This window comes from Solea senegalensis, linkage group LG9 (assembly GCF_019176455.1).
Source record: "Solea senegalensis isolate Sse05_10M linkage group LG9, IFAPA_SoseM_1, whole genome shotgun sequence".
Lineage (NCBI taxonomy): Eukaryota > Metazoa > Chordata > Actinopteri > Pleuronectiformes > Soleidae > Solea > Solea senegalensis.
Genome location: NC_058029.1, coordinates 20,181,471 through 20,203,745, shown reverse-complemented (window position 1 = coordinate 20,203,745; position 22,275 = coordinate 20,181,471). Strand labels below are relative to the sequence as shown.

The 22,275-nt window shown below is 39.0% G+C and overlaps 2 protein-coding genes across 4 annotated transcripts; one reads left to right on the top strand and one right to left on the bottom strand.

The window, feature by feature from the left end:
- Nucleotides 1-4,174: 4,174 nt before the first annotated feature.
- Nucleotides 4,175-9,992, top strand: si:dkey-283b15.2 (neuronal pentraxin-1). Of its 2 annotated transcripts, none has more exons than XM_044033648.1 (5): nt 4,175-5,104; nt 5,884-6,331; nt 6,973-7,217; nt 7,877-8,056; nt 8,528-9,992. In XM_044033648.1, exons 1-5 carry the CDS (start codon nt 4,412-4,414, stop codon nt 8,735-8,737), a joined length of 1,776 nt encoding a protein of 591 aa, XP_043889583.1. In that variant the 5' UTR covers nt 4,175-4,411; the 3' UTR covers nt 8,738-9,992. The 2 variants fall into 2 exon arrangements, with proteins under 2 accessions (XP_043889583.1, XP_043889584.1); XM_044033649.1 differs by having other exon boundaries at nt 4,410-5,104; nt 5,887-6,331.
- A 1,886-nt stretch (nt 9,993-11,878) lies between these two features.
- On the bottom strand, nt 11,879-22,128 carry cyth2 (cytohesin 2). Of its 2 annotated transcripts, XM_044033650.1 has the most exons (12): nt 21,940-22,128; nt 19,394-19,544; nt 18,858-18,924; nt 18,656-18,774; nt 18,494-18,574; nt 18,141-18,253; nt 17,280-17,428; nt 17,079-17,190; nt 16,327-16,403; nt 15,425-15,496; nt 15,181-15,335; nt 11,879-14,661 (listed from the first exon to the last, which is right to left on the bottom strand). In XM_044033650.1, the coding sequence occupies exons 1-12, from the start codon at nt 22,004-22,006 to the stop codon at nt 14,574-14,576; spliced, it is 1,251 nt and encodes a 416-aa protein (XP_043889585.1). In that variant the 5' UTR covers nt 22,007-22,128; the 3' UTR covers nt 11,879-14,573. The 2 variants fall into 2 exon arrangements, with proteins under 2 accessions (XP_043889585.1, XP_043889586.1); XM_044033651.1 differs by lacking the exon at nt 21,940-22,128 and having other exon boundaries at nt 16,327-16,405; nt 17,078-17,190; nt 18,656-18,776; nt 18,859-18,924; nt 19,394-19,456.
- Nucleotides 22,129-22,275: the final 147 nt, after the last annotated feature.

The following is a 22,275-nucleotide window of genomic DNA, read 5'->3' as shown; positions in this document are numbered from 1 at the left end:
AAAAATGTCATAGTTTAGTATGAAGTCCAAAAAGTCACCAAAATGTCATAGTTTAGTATGTCGTTCAAAATCTGCCAAAAATGCCATAGTTTAGTATGTCGTTCAAAATTTGACAAAAATGCCATCGTTTAGTATGTCGTCCAAAATGTTACAAAAATTGCATAGCTAGATGACTAATTTTAATTAAGCAGTGCATTTGTATGTAAAAGTTACTATTAAAAAAGGTGTGAAGAACATGTTCACATTAACAAATCTGGCTTGTGTTAATAAAGTTTCAACACCCCCAGCTTCATGTTTTAAAGGTTTAATCCACCCAAAACTGACAGCAGTTTCGCTGCGCTTCATCAGAAAAAAAGAGTGAACTGGGGATTTATATTTCATAAGGCTCTGTGAGAAATACGAAGTAAAATGACGAGAAATTCCTCAGTTTTATTCTGTGACTTTGTGTTAAAACAAAAATGATTTTCATTGTTGTGTGTATGTTTTAACCAGAAGCCTGACAAGGACACAGTAGTCCAACATATGCCACTGTGTCTGAACCTGTAATCTAAAGTTAATGTAAGTATAAGTGTCTGCTCTTAATCATGGTTCAGCCTGCATTGTTGTTTGTGTGTTGAGCTCACAGCAGCCATCTGCTGTCCCGTCACGTCCTCTCAGGCTGCCAGTCAGACACAGAATTAATCAGGCCAATTAGTCCCGTGCTGAGATGTAGGTGAGCTGTGTGACGCTGTCCTGGAGGAGCTGAAGCCAGTGTTTGTGTTCTGTTTGAAGGAATAAAATGTATACAGTATATTTTTAAACATTTGTTTGTCAGGGAAATATCATTTTCTGTGATAATAACAAAACTAATGTTCCAGGACAATAAGAAGAAGAACAAGATCACTCAGAGAGCACAGACACATGCTAAGGCTTTAACACTTTGTCACCTGTGAGTTACAAACTATGGAAGCCCACAAAAAGATCTCACATACTGTAATGGCAGCTAAAATGTTTACATTTTCATTCACTGGACTGAGAAGACTCTCTGGATCTGTATAGAACTTTACCTGCTGATAACGATGACCATCTTCAAAGCAAGAAATCATTGAGTTTCAAATAAAATAAAGACAAGGGGGATATAATTTAAGAGGGAAACTAAATTAAAAAAGGCAGTGTGCCAGGACAACTTTAAAAAGTATGTGTGTTTCAATCTCGGGGGTTAAATTACGGAACAGTCTAACATTGAATTCAAGCAGAGTAAAAACAAATCAGTTTAAAAGAATATGATGAACAGCAGTTGAATCCGGGACGGTGATGGAAATGGTCGTGTTTAAAGCCAGACGTGTTCTTGTGTTGTACTGAGAACATTGTATAAAATACTAAGAGATGGGATAAAGTAGTGTATAAATTGAGTTGTGTGTAATAGGAATGGGGTACAGGTACACATTAGTTTATACTTCTGCCTACTCCTTTTCAAATGTAATGTAAATGTATTGTCATGGTAATTGTTGTACATGGGTTTGAAATAAAAACTCTAAACATCTGAACTTGGAGTGAGAAGAGATGGGAGTGAACCATGTTAAATTAATTTGCCGCCAAATCCGTAATCTGGATCAGATCCTGAAGCTTAGTCTGATCCTGCATCCAAATACTCCATTTTCATTCAAATCCAGTGAGCTTTGAAATAGATATGATTTCTTTTTACAGTTTTGACAATTAGAAGAGATGGAGATTTCTTGAAAATGAAAATATCAGTGGGGTAAAACATATTGGGTTGATCACCAACTCATCACAAACAGATTCTGATTGATCCGTCTAAAAAAGAGAGGAAAGACTTCCTGTATACAGGAAGATGCTAACAGGACTGACTTACAGATGAACCCAATGGAAACATAGCGTAGAGATGGTTGAGTTGCCAAAAAAGTCAGTGTGACAGGAAAAGAGGTGTGGTCTTCCCAGGAAATAACAACAACAAGGAGGAAAGGGATGAGAGGAGGAGAGAGGAGAGGATTATATGAGGGAGGGACATAAGGAGATGAATAAATCTCTCTCACTCTAATCACTCACAACAACTTCACGCACTCACCTGCACTCACAGCGACTCTAAGGTAAGGAGATAAACAGTGTATTTAATATTGTTTATACTGTGTTAAGTGTTGTCATCACACGTTTTAAGCAGAAGACCAGTGAAGAGCCAGTGTTTCTCTGGACCTGTTACCTGTTTACAGGCAAAGACAAGGAAACTAGAGCTGAAACAATTACTCGGTTAACCGATTATAAAATTAATCGTTAACTATTTTTTTCGATTAATCGGTGTGAAGATTTTTTCATGATCAAAACAAGATTTCTGAGTGTTTCAGCTCCTTAAATGTGAATATTTTCTAGGTTTCTTTGCTCCATATAACAAAGAAATCCTTAAAAACTGAATCATTTTGGTTTGAGGACAAAACAAGACATTTCAAGATCATCATCATTTCCTGGTTTGACAAACACTGATGGACATTTGTTCGTTTTTTGACATTTTATGGACAAACGATTACTCGATTATGAAAACAATCGTTAGTTGCAGCTCTAAAGGAAACATTTACAGATTTGCACGTTTTTTTACAAAATATAGATTATTCTTTATTGATCATTAACACAACTTTGTATTTAACAACTCAACAGCTCAACAGGTATGAATTTACAACCAAAGTGAATTGCATAGTAACATTTCATGAACAATTCTTTCCTCATTGCAGAATGTAGTGAAGTTTTATTCTTCATTTTATCTAGAGTTATGTTTTCTGGTTGGTCAGAGAGGGAGCACAGACTCATGAACTACAAATGTATAATAGATATTATAGCACAATAACAGTGCTAAGAAGAAAGGACTGTTTAAAAATCGTTTGCTTTGGCATCACACGTCACACACATCACGCTTTTCTTCTCCATTCTGTGTTTTGACAAAATGTCCCAACAATGTTGATAATGAGGTTGTAAACAAATAGAAAGTGCTTCATTTCATCCACTATGTGTTTCAATGACAGGTCGAAATGCTGTTGTCAGTTTTTAATGTGGAAATAATCACACAACTTAAATACCCACATTGACCATATGGTGCAGAGATGGTGAACGACCCCAGTGTCCGTGGATTATAAGGAAGCTCACTTATCTCTGACTAAGGTCACAGGTACAAGTCTTTGTAATTAGGTTAATTAACAGTGGAGATTGGGTGTGAGACGATTCTTGTCCTCCACCATCTGTCTCTCCTCACTAAACCCCGTAAATCACAAAAAGGGCTGCAAGGGCACAAGTTGTTCCACCTTTAGACACTATTACTATTACAGTTTGACAAAGGTGCGTTACAAGCATTTAGTTTCTACATGTAATTAGATGTTTAAAATGATTCTGCAGTGGTATATTCTGTGTTGGTATTTCAATAAAGGCAGAGAATTCCTTTCTTAACACGAGTGTAGGTTTAGTGTATGTGTATTTCTTCTCTCTCTGTTTTATTATTTATAAAGTATAGTAAATCATGCATGACCTATCAACACAAACATACATACACAACGCAGAGGCTACTCAGTGCCGGCAGCAGGTGGCTGTGCCATTTCAAAATGCCGACCCTGTATAATGAAGGACATGATGCAGTTTCAGAGAGGTCAGCTCCCCTTTTATGATATAGACACGTGATACCTTCATATTTGCACTGTTTCAGTATTATCAGCCACTCACTGGGCTATGAAATCCTGAATCAAGCATCAAAGTACACTCAAGAACTACTAGGGCTACTGGGAAGTCAAAGCCATCTCAGTAAGAGAGGAGCAGAAATCTCGCTGGCTGCTCCATTAAGGAAGTCACGTCTCTCATTGGGACTAATCCTTGTCTGAGCAGGCTCTGGTTGTTCTGGCACATGCCTGTGCCATGTAAAGATACAGGTCAGACAGTGAGGGCAAAACACTGCTGACAACTCAAGACCTTTATAGTCTGGTCCAAAACGTGTCGTCGTCCGTAGTGTTTAAGTACATTGACACTAACTACAGCAGCAAAAAGAGACGTGACATAGACCTGACCTGAGTGTAATGGAAATATTTTATACCACAAAACACCACAAATCTAAAGCACATTATTGGACACTTGCTCTTATTATTGCGCCCACACGCTGTGACTGACCTTTATCTGAGAGCTGATGTTTTGTCTTTCAGGTTAAGTTCACTCTTCAGAGACAGAGAGAAACACACAACGTGACATCGAGAGGAAAAACAATTCTCTCATCGAAAAACAGATCAAAGAATTTGATTTATTCTTCACAGATGAGAGGATACTTTGTTGTCTTGATCCATGATGTCTCCTTCACAACAGCAAAGAAATCGGGACAGTCTTTACTTTGACTGGCATCCCACACTGTGAAGTGAAGCCGAGCTCCTCAGTGTTTCAGGCTGAACTGTGGATGGAGATGATGAGGAACTCTCAGTTTCTACACCTTGCTCCCATTGTGTCTTCTCTACTTTCACTTCTCCTCTGCCAAGCATCTGCCACTTCAGGGTCAGACTATGAATACGGAGCTCACCCACGCTTTGTCTGCACCCCCATTCCTGTGGATACAGACCCTTCCTGCTTCCCCACAGCAGGTCCAGGAACAGGAGCGCCAGGGCCCAGTGGACCAGGCCATCAAAGTGCAACTCCTGCTGGGTGGTGGGGGGCGAGCGAGGAGGCCAAAGCCACCATCCTCCACCTCAGGGAGAGCCTTGTGCGGCAGAAAGAGACCATCCTGGACCAGAGGGAGACCATTAGAGAGTTGACAGCCAAGCTGTCTCTGTGTGAGGGCTTCAGCCACGGTGTGACGCCTCACGACGACCACCACGGCACTGCCTCATTCTCTCATCATGCAGGGGTGGCCAGTCATCACCCGCACACTGACCACGGGCACCATAGCAACCAGCAAGGTCACCATGGCAACAGCAACTTCATACCAGACTCACCGCACAACCCCTCTGTAGGGGGGCAACGATTGGACAGAGGCCACAACAGCAACAACAACCAGGGGAAGGATAAACATGTGACACCGGGGGACATCACATCATCACCGGAGCAGATGGAGAGGATGCTGCAGGCGCTCAAGGACAGGCTGGACAACCTACAGGTGAGGAAACTTTTTTTCAACTTTTTACCTGCAACATAACATCAACACAGGTACAGGAACTTAAGCAAGGCCATGTGCATTTCAAAGAGAGCGAGTCAAAGAAAGGAAATCAAACTAGGAGAGCACATTAGTGCTGACGTCAGTGGGTTATTAGTCAGATAAACAAATCCCTAAGTAGTATGCCTGCTAAGTGTTTTAGACAAAGCTACAATTAATTAATTAATCAACCAAAGGCAATCACTACATTAGCAAGAGTTAGAAAAGGACGTCACTCGTGTAAGAGACTCTTCTATGAGAGGTTCTGGAAGAACTTTGGGTGATCTACATCTCTTTTTGCCCCTCTTTTGTTACCTGATGTAGGGATTCATGCTCACAGACAGATGCCAGAAGCTGCAGTGTGTGTGTGTGTTGGAGGGGTGGCACGGGTCTAAGATCAGCAGTAATTATCATGATCTCCGTTGACAGACTGGTAATCAGGGCATGCAGCAGGATAAAGCCTGGATTACGTGAGAGGAAAACAAGCAGAGGCAGATACAGAGATACAGAGTGTGAGAGGGACTCAAAAGTATATTGTACAACATAGTTAGAGGCTGTAAACAGCAGGCAGACAGGTGCAAAATACATTCTCTACAGAGACACATTTGGATTCATGATTCTCCGACAAAGCAGCTCTGATGCCGTCGTTCTGTGTGTTGTAAGTGGGAGTCACAGCACTTAAGTGACTTAAGTGATACAGTGATAAAGGCCTCACCCCACTTCTTCTCTCTAATCTCTCTCAGCAGAAGAGGAACACATCCACCACCTACTCCAGCTCGCTGAAGGAGCTGCTGCAGAGGAAGATCAGCGCCCTGGAGGAGCAGCTGCACCATCACCATCACGACGACCAAAGCAGTCACAGCGACAATGAAGACCATCACGGCGGCGACGATCACCACGCAGACGGACACTTGAGTGACCACCACGATGATGACCACAACGACAGACATCACGGTGGCCACGACGACGGCAGGAACCACAGCGATCACCATGATGACGGCCACAATGACGACCATCATGATGCAGATGGTAGTCATGACGACCACGATGCCGATGATGATGATGACGACCATCACAGTAATGAAGCAGACAATCACAGTCAGTTTCCACACACGGGTTACAGAGCACCAGGGCCCCGACCTGGTTTCCACTCCAAACTAGAGAATGTGCTCAACCAGCTGCACCTCACAGGTACACAACAACGACTCAACACATAACCACAACGCAAGGTCCAGTGTGTAAGAATACGTGACCTCTAGTTGTTGAGGCTGCAAATTGTATCAAAAAAGGACTCACCCCTCTCTTTGGATGTCATTCCTTCCTTTGACTACTTTGTCCATTTGGGCTGCTGTAGAAACACAGAGGCACAAGATATTACCTGGAGTATATTTGGAGTAATATATACATATTTTATTTTAAAGAAAATATACACTTGTAGAAAGATACAGTACTTATGGGTAGCATTTTCAATTTCTGCCTATAAACCCATAAACTCCTAAATGTTACACACTGGACCTTTAATGTACTTTACTGTATTAAGCAGCTGAAGAAGAAGAAAGGACTTGCCAAATATGGTGTAAAATAAATCTGAATATTTTCATGAGTTTGACATTTAACTTACAGTAAGTTCAAGTCAAACGTTTACATTTGTTTTCTCAGTTTTCTTGATCTTGTGAACTGTTACTGAAAACAGAAGTGACTTTCAAATGTTCATCATCAATCTTTAGATATGGTAGAAACCTCAATATTCTGAGGACACTTTGAGTTAAGACTGTTCTGTTGAGAAAATATTTCTCATTCATATCGCGTGTGATGTGTTTCCTTGAAAACAGGCCCCAGCAAGAAAAATCCTGATGCTTTCCAGCTCAGTTTCCCCATGAGAACTAACTACATGTACGGGCGGTTGAAGAGGACTCTGCTGCAGGAAATCTTCGCCCTGACTCTGTGTCTCTGGATGAAGACGGGCGTGGGACACAGCATGGGGACGCCCTTTTCTTACTCCGCCCCTGGACAGTCCAATGAGCTGGTGCTCATTGAGTGGGGGGACAATCCTTTAGAGCTGCTGATTGATGACAAGGTGAGAGAAAAGGAACACGAAATTAACACTGAGAAATCCTCAAATGAGGGAGTTAAGTGTTTCTCTATACGTTTCACCTTAGTTTTAGGTGGGAGGAGCTCAGTTCCTGTGACATATTTTCACTTAGCAATTTGAATAACAATATTTAAATATCCTCTAAAATGTTTCTTTATATCTTTATAATTTGCAACTTATTGTTGCTCACTTTGCTGTGTTCCTTGTTTGAAAGCACGGCTTAAAAACGGACAGATTTTGTGAAATATAAGTTGTGGACAAAATGTTAATTCATAAAAGAAATAGATAAAATAAAAGAGAGAAAGCCCTCAGAGAGCACAGATCTCTGAGGTTTATTATGCATGATTGTTTTGAAAGCAATAATGATTGTGTAAGCAGAGTTATTGAAGAAAATCTCACAATAAAAGCATTGTTTTAAAAAAAGCCGTAATCTGCTTCTGGATTACCAAAATCTAATAATTTCAAAATATATGTTCCTAACTTTTTTTAAATGATGTTGCTCACAAACTCACAGACACTAGCAAAAAACATGACCTTTTAGAGCGAGGAAATGAATATGATTAACAAACTGCATGCCTGTAGTAAATATACATTATTCAAGGAAACGCTTTTATAAATGTCTCACCTCATCCTCCCATATGTAGGCGGTGACATTGCCCCTGTCTGTGAGTGATGGGAAGTGGCACCATGTGTGTGTGACCTGGTCCACAAGGGATGGACATTGGGAGGCCTACCAGGACGGCGTGCAGAGAGGATCAGGGAGTAACCTGTCTCCCTGGCGCCCAATCAAGCCTGGAGGGATCTTCATCCTAGGACAGGAACAGGTAACGACAGGAAGCCGTTTCTGTTTTTGTTTTTTCAAGATGCAGAAAAAAAAAATAATAATATATATATATATATATATATATATATATATATATATAATACATATCATTTTTGTCTGTGAGTGAGTTCGGATTTTTCTTCGACAACGAAAACAGACTCTGTCAAGCAATACTATCAGACCGGACTGAGGGAGTGTTTGTGTGTAAACAGCAGCTGATCTACCAGGTTTTTTTAAGGACACTTCTTTGTGTTTTTATTCAAATTCCAGACTCCTCTGTCTAGATATAAGATGAATCACTTCCTGTGTGCAGTGTGGAAAGGTCACAGAATCTTGAGAGTCGTATGGAGCAGACAGGCTTAATCTGCATTTCAGAAACCATTCAAGCTGGACATCGATTCTGTCTTGTTCTATGTGCCAAAACGACCATACAGGGCTAGAAAGGTTTGTTCATTTGTGTCTCTTTTCTCAGGACACTCTTGGGGGCCGTTTTGATGCCACTCAGGCATTTGTGGGCGAGATGGCCGACCTGCACATGTGGTCACATGTCCTGAGTGCCGAGGACATCTACAGCCTGGCCTCCTGCAGCAGCTACCTCAGAGGAGACGTCATCGCATGGTCTGACACGGAGGTGGAGCTTCACGGGGGCGTCGTCAGATTCCCGTTTGACCCATGTCACTGAAAGGCGTGGAGTTATCCTGGAACATGAGGACAGTGCAAAAATAAAAATAACAGTCTCTTTGAACATCAGTCATTTTGACAGGATGATCATTCAGAGGTGCTTACTCCTTCACTCTTTGAATCATTGCCTTCCGTTTAACTTAAACAGTGACTTTTTGATTATTAAAATAATCAAAAGCAGACTTCAATCTGTGTAGACAGATCTGGTGTTGAGACTTAATGATCTTTGATCTTAGTTACTGCTGGTGTTTAAGACATATTTGTATGTGGCATATTGTCATACTGTTGATAAAGACTAAACACAGTGGGATCTCTGTTAATGTTAATTGTTTAGTTTGATACGGAGAGAAAATGTGCTGAGAAATCATTCTTTATATTCTGGGTTCTTTCTTGAAGAGTTTCCATGAAAGGTACAGCTAATTTACCAAAGAAACTGTAGGATTAGTCATTGTCATGAAGTTACTTTGATCGTCAATGTATCATAGATAGACTGACTGATGATTTCTTTTAAAAGAAATTTTTAAAAAGTCAGGGAGGCAGAATTTAGTGTTCTTAGACACTTTTGTATGTTCTACAGTGCAGGTGTGCTCACTGAACAAACCTGACATTTATCATTTTATTTTGTATAAATGTGACTTTAATGTTGTGAATGACATACAGTATGTGGTGAAAAAAGGTTCTTGTGATGTGGCTTTTTATTTTCTTTGGCCTTTTCTGTATATTTGCTACTCAACTGTATATAAAACACTGAATGTAAGCCAAGTTACAACTTTGATGTGCTTTTTTTCACGTTTTAGACAATTGAACAATAATAATAAGTGTGAAATATACATCTTTGTTCTTCATTCTGTGTACAGAGGTTTGTGTTGGTCCAACTGATTCTTTTAACCGTAATCAGTAGATTCTGAAATGTTCTTCATTTCACTGTTCTTCACATAACTTAATGAACTACTTAAGGCTACAATAATAAATTGATTGGTAAACGACTACTACATTTATTGACAGCTTTGATAATTGACAAAGCTGTCTGTTTTTCTTTCTTAAATGTCTTTGTTCTTTCCATATTTCCTTTAACCACACAGCTCAATCAGACAAAAAAGACAAAAACACAACCACGAGTTCGTCATTTCTGTTCACTGTTTTATTGTTCCACAGTAGTTTACTGGCAGCAATGTGTCACGGTTTTCCTTTTGCTACATTTACAGATGATCTAGTCATCTTCACCTCACAGTTAACAAAAATAAATAAATACAAAATAAAGGTTGTTTTCTTTAAAAAAAAGAAAAAAGTGACTCTGGGGTCAAATAAATCAAAAACAGAGGACCAGTTTTGGTTGGAATAATGTCAGTGTTCATGTTTTGTTTTTATGGAAACACCTGTGCTGTACTTTTATTTTTGGCAACTTTGCACTTCAAGAACACCCAGAAGGTGGAGACCTACAGTCAGTCCATGTGACGCACAAACACAAGGGTTTCAAATTAGGCCTCTGTCAGTTAGATGAAGTTTGGGCGTAAAAAGGCAATCTTAGATCTGTGCTTGGATGACCAATCACCATCTGTGTCTTTAAAACAAGTTCTAAATATCTGTAACACAGAGGAAAAGACCCCATTCATCATCAGGCATCACTTTCTTTCTTTTATCAGATGAGCAAATACTGTATATGGTCCAGGACTGTTGCTGCTGTAGCAAGAACTGACCAGCAGATGGCGTTGTATATTTGCAACTCATGCTTCATCTATCAGCATAATACAGTGTGTAAGTCAGTCTGTGTGGCCACCAGTGGAGGGCGCTACAGAGAAATAATGTATCGTCAGTTGAAGTAACAGCATTTTCTGCAAAATGCTAAAATTGATAAAGTGCAGAAGACAATTATTTTTTCCTACCATCTAAAAATGCCAACTTCAAGTAACTTCTAGAAACAAAAGTTTATGAACTGGATGTCGAGCAAATCTATCACTGGACACAAATCTAAACTTGTTACTCATTCATTACATCTGAATAATGATACTGGTATGTAATGAATTAAAGATGTATTAGTGTTCCTTGTTTTGATTTGATTTGTATCACTGTTTTATCATGGAAAAGTGCAGGACACCAGGCAGCCAATGAAATTCAGACATTCGACTGATAAACTCTTGTGCTTTACCAGGTCAACAGCATGGTCTGGAGTTTAAATCAGACCACTAAACAATTTCTAAATAGCTTCATCTTTTCCAAAGTAACTGCAGCACTATATAATTAACGTTATGCTTAATTCAGCTTACACATTAAATGCAGTTCCTCCAAGCCAACAGGGAACACTAACACTAACTTCAAATCAGTGCACTAGCACGATCAGCCTCAGTTTATCAACATGCAGGTCTACAGTAGCTCGTACAAAAAAAATCTGATCTTAACAAAAGATAAAGAATAAATTAAATCGTTTCTATGTGTATTGTAAACAAATATGCTAACATCTATGTACAAAAAGTATACATTGTAATGAGCTGCCTTTTTTGATTTCATGAAACTTGCTATAGCGGACAGACGCGGCTCTAACAGTTAGATATTAGACAGTTATTGTTAGTGAGGGAGAGAATGTTGTGTAGTGTTGAGAGAGCAGGGAAAGATGAACGACATGTTGTTACGTTACATGTTAGAGGACGTGATGATTGTTGATCTGTTTAGTGTTATAAAGGAATTGGCACCGACGCCTCCAGACTGGTTTGCTACTTCACTTTTGCTCGAACATATTAAAAAAACACAGAAAACGAATATGTGTCGTCTCTATAAGCTGAAAAATAAGCAGCAAAGATGTGCTTTTTTTCACGTTTTAGACAATTGAACAATAATAATAAGTGTGAAATATACATCTTTGTTCTTCATTCTGTGTACAGAGGTTTGTGTTGGTCCAACTGATTCTTTTAACCGTAATCAGTAGATTCTGAAATGTTCTTCATTTCACTGTTCTTCACATAACTTAATGAACTACTTAAGGCTACAATAATAAATTGATTGGTAAACGACTACTACATTTATTGACAGCTTTGATAATTGACAAAGCTGTCTGTTTTTCTTTCTTAAATGTCTTTGTTCTTTCCATATTTCCTTTAACCACACAGCTCAATCAGACAAAAAAGACAAAAACACAACCACGAGTTCGTCATTTCTGTTCACTGTTTTATTGTTCCACAGTAGTTTACTGGCAGCAATGTGTCACGGTTTTCCTTTTGCTACATTTACAGATGATCTAGTCATCTTCACCTCACAGTTAACAAAAATAAATAAATACAAAATAAAGGTTGTTTTCTTTAAAAAAAAGAAAAAAGTGACTCTGGGGTCAAATAAATCAAAAACAGAGGACCAGTTTTGGTTGGAATAATGTCAGTGTTCATGTTTTGTTTTTATGGAAACACCTGTGCTGTACTTTTATTTTTGGCAACTTTGCACTTCAAGAACACCCAGAAGGTGGAGACCTACAGTCAGTCCATGTGACGCACAAACACAAGGGTTTCAAATTAGGCCTCTGTCAGTTAGATGAAGTTTGGGCGTAAAAAGGCAATCTTAGATCTGTGCTTGGATGACCAATCACCATCTGTGTCTTTAAAACAAGTTCTAAATATCTGTAACACAGAGGAAAAGACCCCATTCATCATCAGGCATCACTTTCTTTCTTTTATCAGATGAGCAAATACTGTATATGGTCCAGGACTGTTGCTGCTGTAGCAAGAACTGACCAGCAGATGGCGTTGTATATTTGCAACTCATGCTTCATCTATCAGCATAATACAGTGTGTAAGTCAGTCTGTGTGGCCACCAGTGGAGGGCGCTACAGAGAAATAATGTATCGTCAGTTGAAGTAACAGCATTTTCTGCAAAATGCTAAAATTGATAAAGTGCAGAAGACAATTATTTTTTCCTACCATCTAAAAATGCCAACTTCAAGTAACTTCTAGAAACAAAAGTTTATGAACTGGATGTCGAGCAAATCTATCACTGGACACAAATCTAAACTTGTTACTCATTCATTACATCTGAATAATGATACTGGTATGTAATGAATTAAAGATGTATTAGTGTTCCTTGTTTTGATTTGATTTGTATCACTGTTTTATCATGGAAAAGTGCAGGACACCAGGCAGCCAATGAAATTCAGACATTCGACTGATAAACTCTTGTGCTTTACCAGGTCAACAGCATGGTCTGGAGTTTAAATCAGACCACTAAACAATTTCTAAATAGCTTCATCTTTTCCAAAGTAACTGCAGCACTATATAATTAACGTTATGCTTAATTCAGCTTACACATTAAATGCAGTTCCTCCAAGCCAACAGGGAACACTAACACTAACTTCAAATCAGTGCACTAGCACGATCAGCCTCAGTTTATCAACATGCAGGTCTACAGTAGCTCGTACAAAAAAAATCTGATCTTAACAAAAGATAAAGAATAAATTAAATCGTTTCTATGTGTATTGTAAACAAATATGCTAACATCTATGTACAAAAAGTATACATTGTAATGAGCTGCCTTTTTTGATTTCATGAAACTTGCTATAGCGGACAGACGCGGCTCTAACAGTTAGATATTAGACAGTTATTGTTAGTGAGGGAGAGAATGTTGTGTAGTGTTGAGAGAGCAGGGAAAGATGAACGACATGTTGTTACGTTACATGTTAGAGGACGTGATGATTGTTGATCTGTTTAGTGTTATAAAGGAATTGGCACCGACGCCTCCAGACTGGTTTGCTACTTCACTTTTGCTCGAACATATTAAAAAAACACAGAAAACGAATATGTGTCGTCTCTATAAGCTGAAAAATAAGCAGCTCTCTGCGGGGAGAGAAACTTTTGGCGTTTGCCTCCATTAAAAAGGACCAGTGTGAAGGATTTACAGGCATCGATTAGTGATTCTGTGACTCATTCATTTGTCTCAGCTGATTATGCACAAATTAAAACATAATTATAAACAGTGAATCATACACTCTGGTCCTTTAACACAAAAGGGTTTTTTGTTTTGAGATCTGACCACATGTGAAGAACAATCAGCAGTTTGGAGATAGAAATCATTAAATCATTATCAATCATTAAATAAGTTATAAATCAAAGTAGTGATGTTTGCCTCACACAACTGTTACAGTACCTAAGGGTGGACGTTAGTAGTAGCAGTAGTTAGTATTTAAAGCCTTTCAATAATGGACACATCTCATATCATGTCAAATCATCTGCCCTGCTTCTCTGACCAAACATGAGTGAATATTGTGTGTTTGAATCATGAGTTCACATTTAGTCTAGGGTAAATCACAATCAAGAAAGACAGTGTCGCATATACGCAGCATTCATAAGTCCGAAAGAAGAATTCACAAGACCTTATTATCCTGAATTAAAACCATATTCACACTGATGCAGATGAATTGATTTTTTAAGACTGTTTTCTGATACTGGCCAACAAATTAGACAAATGTCTTCTGTTTAAAGTAGCTGTGAAAAGAAAACACACCACCACAAGATTCTTCATCAAAATAAAATCAAAAGTCATAAAAATCATAGGTCTTTTGAAAATCCTTCTTGTCCCCAATGTTTGGTTTAGAAAAGGTGGCCAAGTGTAAATATGAAGGAAAACAGGGAGTAATGTTTTCAATTCATCCAGATTAGTGTGAACATGGTTTTTAACATGTTTCACAGTTGACTTAAATGCTGAATAAGACATGTAGTGAGAGGACAGGACAGATGTGTTGGCAGCCACAGTGGGTGAGCTCTTCAGTCTGGATGTGTTTGAGGACAGGAAAAGAGCAGGGACAAAGAGGTGTGTCCCGCATTGGAAAAACAGAGGAAGACAGCGAGAGTGAATTGAATCATTTACGGTTGTTCCTCCTTCTTCTTCAGTGATATACGTTTCTTTCTGGCTGCAAGCATTTCGTAGAAGGGATCCACACTGACTGCAGATCTGGACGGGTGACACAAAAGTACTGGTGAACTAGTCGTTCATCAAAAACAACAAAAGGAACATTCTAAAAAAAATAAAATCTAGTTTAATGGCTAGAAAAACGATGACATTTCTAACTAAAAAAAACATAATATAAAACAACAGTGTTAGAGGGTAAGAGAAATGTTGAAAATGGAAATGATTACAGCTAGAATACTGCTGAAGATTAACTCTTTTATGGATATCTGGACACCATAGACTATGTCTTCACTTTTTTTTTTGTATTTTTACTGAATGTATTTTCCTCTTGTTTCTGTTCCTTGATTGTACTGTTTTTGTTTGCTATTCTGATTCATTCATGTATTTATTTAATAAAAGTGTAACAGCACCATGAACATTCATTAAAGTTATAAAGACACAAATGTGGAGATGGAGTCATTTTATTATGCTATGAATTGTTTGGATCAAATAAAAGTTTCTAAAAAGGAGACTAAAATTAGACTCTTGGACAAAATGAGGTGTGTTTGGACACAGTCTTACTTGATGCTATGGATCCATTCATCCTTCTCCTCAGGTGTAGGAGCGGAGATGCGATACACCATGTGGTTCCCCTCAACTACTCTCCCATCAGCCTCCGTCTTACACGCCTTAATCAGCTGACCACGGTTGTTGGGGATGTAAAGCTCAAAGCAGTTCTTTAGAAGAATGGAAAGAGAAGGAAGCCTTGATTAAAAAAAATGTCCCTGCCAATGATCTGTTAATATAATCAAGAATGCAAACATACTGGTTTTCTCGGATCCTCAACCTCACGTATGCTCAAGTTTTCCAAGGGAATTATACCTCTCGGCTCCTTATCCTGTAAGTGAAACAGTTCAGAGGACAATTAGACATTACAAAATGCTGTAAAGCATATCATAAATTAATGTAATTTTAACATATAATAAAGCTTTGAAAGGGTCCATTGCACAGCAGCCAGTTTGACATGTTTTATCTGTGATCACGTTAATAATGACTCTGTTCGGTGGATGTCAGTCAGGGGCAGCGACAGTGAACCAGCATGAACCCTGTAAGCCATCAATAATTTCATTCTTTACACCTGGGATTTTTATACCGTGACCTGTCAAAACAGCTGCTGTGCAAAGGGCTCATGATTGATGGTGTCTCATAAGTCGTACTTGTGTCTATTCTATTTTTAGTGTGAGCAACCAAACCAGTTTCCTACCCATAGGAAACTGGTTCACCCACGGAAACCTTGTTAAGACTTTTACTTGTCCTCCTCTAGATAGTCAAGTTTGATCGTCTTCTCGCCGCTCCACCAGGACCGAAACCAACCCCGGCGGGGCCGATCCGAGGGCCTCACTAAACCATCCAATCGGCAAGAGTGCCGGGCGGTGTATAAAGGGCAGGGACTTAATCAACGCAAGCTTATGACCTGCACTTACTGGGAATTCTTCATTCATGGGAAATAATTGCAATCCCCGATCCCTATCGAGCCCAACTTCCTTACAAATGTGTTGGTGCCTTTCGTCCTTGAAATCACCTTCCCCAAAATCCATAATAATTTCTCAGAACTGAACTGTCGATACAAATATGCTTATGACAGGACATTGTGGTTATGATTCAGCCACCTGTTCAATGAAACTCATGCCTCTACATGATGTGTGACACAAAAAAGCCAGGACTTACTGTGGTGTATTCAAAGTAATAAAGACAATTGTCTGTGAGAATGAACCATCGCCGTTTCCAGGTTTTCACTCGTCCCCCTGAAAAAACAACATCATGATCATGAAGAGTGAAAAGCAGAGGGGAAATAATTCCTCAAGTGGAAGGGATGCTATTAGAAAATGCTCTACTCTCTTACAGCTAACGACATTACTTTTTTTTCAACAATAACTTTAACTACAACAACTCTGACTGTACATACCTCCTGAGAAAACAAGCAGCGGCAGGAGAGGGTGGAAATCGCAGGGAAGAAGCAGACACAAAAGGGACCAAAGAATTTAGGGGGAGACAGAAGTCAAACAAAGAAAGAGAGAGGGGGAAAGGAGAGGAAGAGAGACTTTATTAGTGACAAACAGTTCACAGGCCCCGCCACGCAAGAGATAACGATCAGATTTTCAGACTGCTCATGGTACAAAACTCTGAGTCTCATTGTGCTATGGTAATGCTTCAATTGCAACAATGTGAGCCAACAAATTAGGTGGAGGCAAAGAGCCAGAGAACCTCAGAGACAGGGGGGGGGGGCAGGTTCATCAGAGCACAAAGCCTCAGAAGAGAATAGAGCACAGAGGAATACAGATCATGTTTTCTCACTGGATCCTGAAAAAATGCAGCTTTAACCTTTAACACACAGTATGAGTCACAAGTTTAACAGTTCAGTGTAATTACTATGGATGACATGTAGGTAAAACAGATGAGCCTCACTGGCACCATCTTACCAAGTTTTAGAAGCCAGCCCTCTCTGTCAGGGTTGAAGAAGGTGTGTGTCAGGTCATTGCCGTCATCCTCAGGGATCTTGAAAGGCTCATTTTTAATGCTTTCATAGAGATTCTACGGTGATAGGACAATAACATAAAAACTCAAAGAACTTTTTAATTGTCACTTGACCTTATGAAAAAGAAAAACATTTTTCATCATACTCTGAGAAGGTCCTCTGGAAGGTCTCCTCCCTCGTTGATACCTCGGTTCATTGAGATGAAGCGGTCCAGTCCAGGTTTGTCCCTCACATTGGGATTATGCAGGCTTGTGTTGAGCATTATGATGGCAAATGACAGCACATAACACGTGTCTGCAAATTTATGAACACAGCAGTTAGAAGTTTTGGTCTGTATTTTGTAATGTCTCAAAAATCATCTTAAGTTACAAAAGGTTTTGATCACAGCTTTTCTACTACTATAATTTCTATAATATGATAAACCATCTCCATCTGTTTCCTATGAGGTATTTGGCTCTCAGTGGATATAAAAAAATAGATTAAAAGAAGACAAGTTTCAGTACACATTCCTGCAAATAGATTCATATTGTTAAAATGTTCCTGTGGCTCTAACTAACAAGGATAAGCTGCAACATGCCAACAAAGGGAGACAGGAAAATGTCAATGCAGTGTAAACAATGGGGTGTAAACAATCAGTGTCTTGGCATCTCTGTATTTAAGAGTACATGATCTTCTACATGAAGAAAAACACACTGCAGGCACCAAATGAAAATTAATGAAAAGTAAAATAAATTAATGAAAAGTAAAATAAAAATAACTGGTGGAAACACAAAATGGTTTTACAGAATAGTCTCCATGGGTTGACATCCAGGTAATTTCTGGTAAGAGTCATTGTTTGTGAGAGGTGAATTTCCCTCACTTTCACTTACGTGCACTAACAGGAACCCAAAGAACTGTACCCGTAAACATTTAGTGAGTGACTCCTTCCTGCCCTACTGACAAGAAGACCAGGTTGCCACACAGCCTAAGATTTCAAAATGTGGTGTGAGTGTTTGTTTTTAATTACCAGTGCTCTGGAAGACACCCGGGTTGCAGTGACAGTATCTCTGAGCAAAGGCTTCCATCATTCTGTCAATCTTTTGGGCTTCACCGGGCAAACGGAAACTCCACAGGAACTGCCTGCAGAGAAAAGGTCGAGGATTAGGTCAAGCTTGAGAGAACAAATTCTGCAATCAAAGAAGAGTTAAAGAGGAGGGGTGTCTACTTCTCTTTTGTACAGTTGTTTTCCCTCCCTAACTAGATGTGGCAATGAGAGTGGAATTTTCCACAGTTTGTTTATCCGAGAATTCCAGGATACTATTCATTTGGATTTGTCCTCTGATCAAAACAAAAAAACTTGCCAAGGTGAAGTCTGTTTACCTAAGGGCCTGGACGAGGTTGAGATCAGTGAACTCATGGAGGTCGACAAAAGCCTGAAGAACTTTGATGTTGAAGTCGTCCCTGCAGTAATGCAACAGAGAGCACAGTTGTAAAGACTGCCATTAAATAAGAAATAAGGATAAACATAAGCAGGTTTAGTACCTTTCTCCAAGGTAATCTCCTATAGCAGTCTTGTTGAGTCCCTCTCCTTTGTACAAAAACTGAGCAATGTCCTCTGAAGTGTGTCTGAGCAGATCGTTCTCTACCAGAAACACAATGCCCTGCAGCAAGCAGAACAAGTCAGTCGCTGTTACAGGTAATACACAATGACAAGGACCATAGCCATACAAACACCAAGTTTTACCTTTTTTGGATCCATGTTGAATTTCTTCCGTCCCATAGCGACATGCCTACTTTTCTGTAGAGTTTTACTGCAGAATAAATTTTAAAAAATATGCCTTTGCTTTAATTTAAAAACATAAATAATGGTTACTCAGGTTAAAATTACACAGCAATTACATATGACAAAATACAACATAAAGGACATTGTTTCTTAGGTTCCACACAATACACAGCCACTGCTTGACTTCAAAATAAAATCCTTTGCTGTCTTGTGTGTCTCCCCTGTATCATCAATCCCACCCAGTCAGGTGATGTGTCCTCTCTTATTTGCTGCCATTTTCTCAAACTTTAAAATATGGTGGTGTGAGTCTCTCCAATTCCTCTACCTGGCCATGATGGTAACCACTGGGTGCATCAGTTTTCATTCAACATTTAGATTTTTCTAACCATCCTGGGCACACACAGTGTATTGCATGGTCAGTTTGGTAGTGTTTGCACACAACAGCAATATTTAGATTTTCGATAGAGCGGCAGTGATACAGTTTATTTTCTTCTTACCTGCCCTCTGTGCTGGTCTCCAGTCCCTCCACCTCCAAAATGGCTTCCCTTAACTCTTCTCTGAGCCTCTGGATCTCTTGGAGCAGGACGCCCTTCCTTCTGCGGATGTCCTCCAGCTCAGAGCGCTCCTCTGGGCTCAGGTCTACTGGGACTGTAAGGGAAGAAAAAAGAATTACTGCAATGCATGTAACTGGTAACTACAGTATGACCACTTTCTTCTATCAGCAACTTACAATGGGAGAGAGTAGAAGAATAGCAGTTGCGCTTTTCAAGATTGATAAAAACAGGTACAATAATAAGGTAAGTGTGAAAACAATTTAGTGGTTTCTAACATGTTGTCTTAATTATATCCATCCATATCCTTCCTGTCACAAGGAATAATGTAAAAATAAATACTGAAAACAGTGTTTTTCTGCAGTCCACAGCTTATATAAATAATAAGGTGGATAGATTTTCATTGTAGGTGTTCAGTGTGAACTGTTGTCATTGTGGGTACTTCAGTTGCTATTAAAACAGTTATCAGTACTGCAACAACTATGATATTTAGAGTCCAAGGCCATTATGTTAACATTCCATTGTTCACTTGATTACAGTTTAACTTTTGCAGACCATGATGTCACCAAAGTGAGGGTAACATGGTGCACCAAACATATTCTATCATTTCCTCAACATCAGCAAATCCACTTCTATAAAAACACACACACACAAGTCATGCCAGTTTAGCAGGTATCTATTGTAAAATAATGCAACCCAATACAACAGCAATGAAAGAACAAGTTTGTAATGTTTAAGTTAAGGAGGTAACGTACAAAAATAAAAGGTGGGAGCAGTGAAAATAACACGAATAACTCCACCGTTACATGAATATTTTCACTTAGAAGTAACTTAATTGAAAACAAATTTCATGGCAATACTGTTGTATGTATTTGCCATAGATGTCTGATATATCCTCTGAATTCCCAAGACCATAATATACTCAGTTGTCAGTGTATTAGGTATATAAAACACTCAGCAGTACACTAAGAAGTCACATTGAGATTAAAAATTATTGTCACTTAATCTATAACATTAGATATAAATAAATACAAAAAAGTGCAACATAGAACAAGGCAGCAATGAATGCCCACAAAGTCCTGCAATAAACCATGCCTTAGAAAGAAGCTAATTTAGTAAGTGACTTGTGATTCTTAGAATTCTACTGAATCAATTCTGATGGATTTTATTCCAGCAGTGGTCAGATTCTTTAATGAACAGTTTTAAATTCACAGCTGATATTTATGTCTCAATCGATTCTTGACCATATTTACCGTGTTGTTATAATGTGCATTAATTGTGAATGTATTGTCTGCCTGTATGAGCTTCTCATGGTGCCAAATGAGTTATTCCTTGTGAATTAAAAATGCCAAAATTCTATCAATCCATCTATGCTGAATCAACTGCATAGGTATTCTGGGGATACTAGTTCTTGGTGCTGTGTATCTGTATTGCATTAGAGATATTTCTAGTAATCCCCAGGGGCAGTGGTTCTGACATTTTTATACCAAGTACCACCTGAGAAAATATTAAGCTCTTAAAGTAACACAGTTATTGCCAACATTAAAATACAGTGGTCTAAAAGGCAGAGCAAAGTCAACTACTGACTTTTCATAGGAGGCAAATTTATTCCCAATAAGATCATTTGCTCTCTCATCCTCCTCTTCCTCACATATACTTCAGACACTGGTATAGTGAAATTAGATTAAGATGAAGTGACTGAAGGGGACTGTATTTATTATTATTCAATTTATTTTTTCCACTTCCACTCCACTCTGATCACATACCCTGGTATATACGGTAGAACAGTATTTATTTTCCTCCAAGTACCACCAGAGGAAATGTTTGAGAACCATGGCCAAGGCATGGGATACTGACAGCAAAGCTATAAATTCAACAGCACTGCAAACTGCAGCCTGCCAAATAACAAGCCTGCAAAAGAGTTTACAATAAAAGTAATCGTTCAAAATTCATGTAGGCTCAATATGTTGTAGCAATATACTATAATACACTATAGATATATAGATTATTGGCTTATTCAAAAGGCAACAAAGGGATACAAACCTGTGTGACACTGTTAATCACACAGCTGTTCTACAACACCAAAACCACGCCCACAGTTTGTTTTTACTCTACGGTTTGACTCATACTGCAGTAGCCAAGAATGTCATTACACGTTTCGTTTTCATAAAAGCAGCAATATTCATTTTGAAAATCCTGTTTTGTTAAACTTGTGAGGCAGGTCCGGCTGTTAAATGTCTATCGACGTTAGCTTCGAGCACACAATCAATATTTAGTTTTTACAAAGCAAACACACATCCAGACATCTCCATGGCAAATTTCAACCCAAAATGTTTTATGTAACGTGTTTCTAATTGTGTGGTTTTAGAGCAGGCGCTTTGCGGTGTGATCTTAGTATCACATTCACAGAGACACCAGCAGCAAATACGGCTAGCCACAGTAAGCTAGCGACAGATAACCCGTGCAAACAGCTAGTCAGTAAACACACTTACTGTAGTCCAGGTCATCCATTTTTGGCGCTTTACTTTTAGGCATAAATATTTCAGAGTCGACTGTCATTCAATATAAAAAAATTGGATATATATGTAAATATATCCTCAAAAACTGACTTGGAAAAAACGGACAGAGCCCTGAAACCGAAACGTTGTACCGGAGACAAAGAAGGTGGCGACACCGGAAACAGAGTCTGGGTTTCTACTGGGATACTTCCGGTCAATTGTTTTTCAAAATAAAGTCAGATTTTGAAGCATTCTGTTTCTAGGGCCAGTAAAATGGACGCTATACCAAACAGTACGTTGTATTTCGTTTAAAACCCACATTTACATTCA

Excerpts from the sequence above, each read along its gene's own strand:
- cyth2 (XM_044033650.1), bottom strand. The coding sequence starts at position 22,006 with ATGACAGTCGACTCTGAAATATTTATGCCTAAAAGTAAAGCGCCAAAA. Across the intron at positions 18,254-18,493 it reads AACCTCGTCCAGGCCCTTAG|GCAGTTCCTGTGGAGTTTCC; the intron begins GTAAACAGACTT and ends TTTTCTCTGCAG. Across the intron at positions 15,336-15,424 it reads TTGAGGATCCGAGAAAACCA|AACTGCTTTGAGCTTTACAT; the intron begins GTATGTTTGCAT and ends ATTCTTCTAAAG.
- si:dkey-283b15.2 (XM_044033648.1), top strand. The coding sequence starts at position 4,412 with ATGGAGATGATGAGGAACTCTCAGTTTCTACACCTTGCTCCCATTGTG. Across the intron at positions 5,105-5,883 it reads ACAGGCTGGACAACCTACAG|CAGAAGAGGAACACATCCAC; the intron begins GTGAGGAAACTT and ends AATCTCTCTCAG. Across the intron at positions 8,057-8,527 it reads TCATCCTAGGACAGGAACAG|GACACTCTTGGGGGCCGTTT; the intron begins GTAACGACAGGA and ends CTCTTTTCTCAG.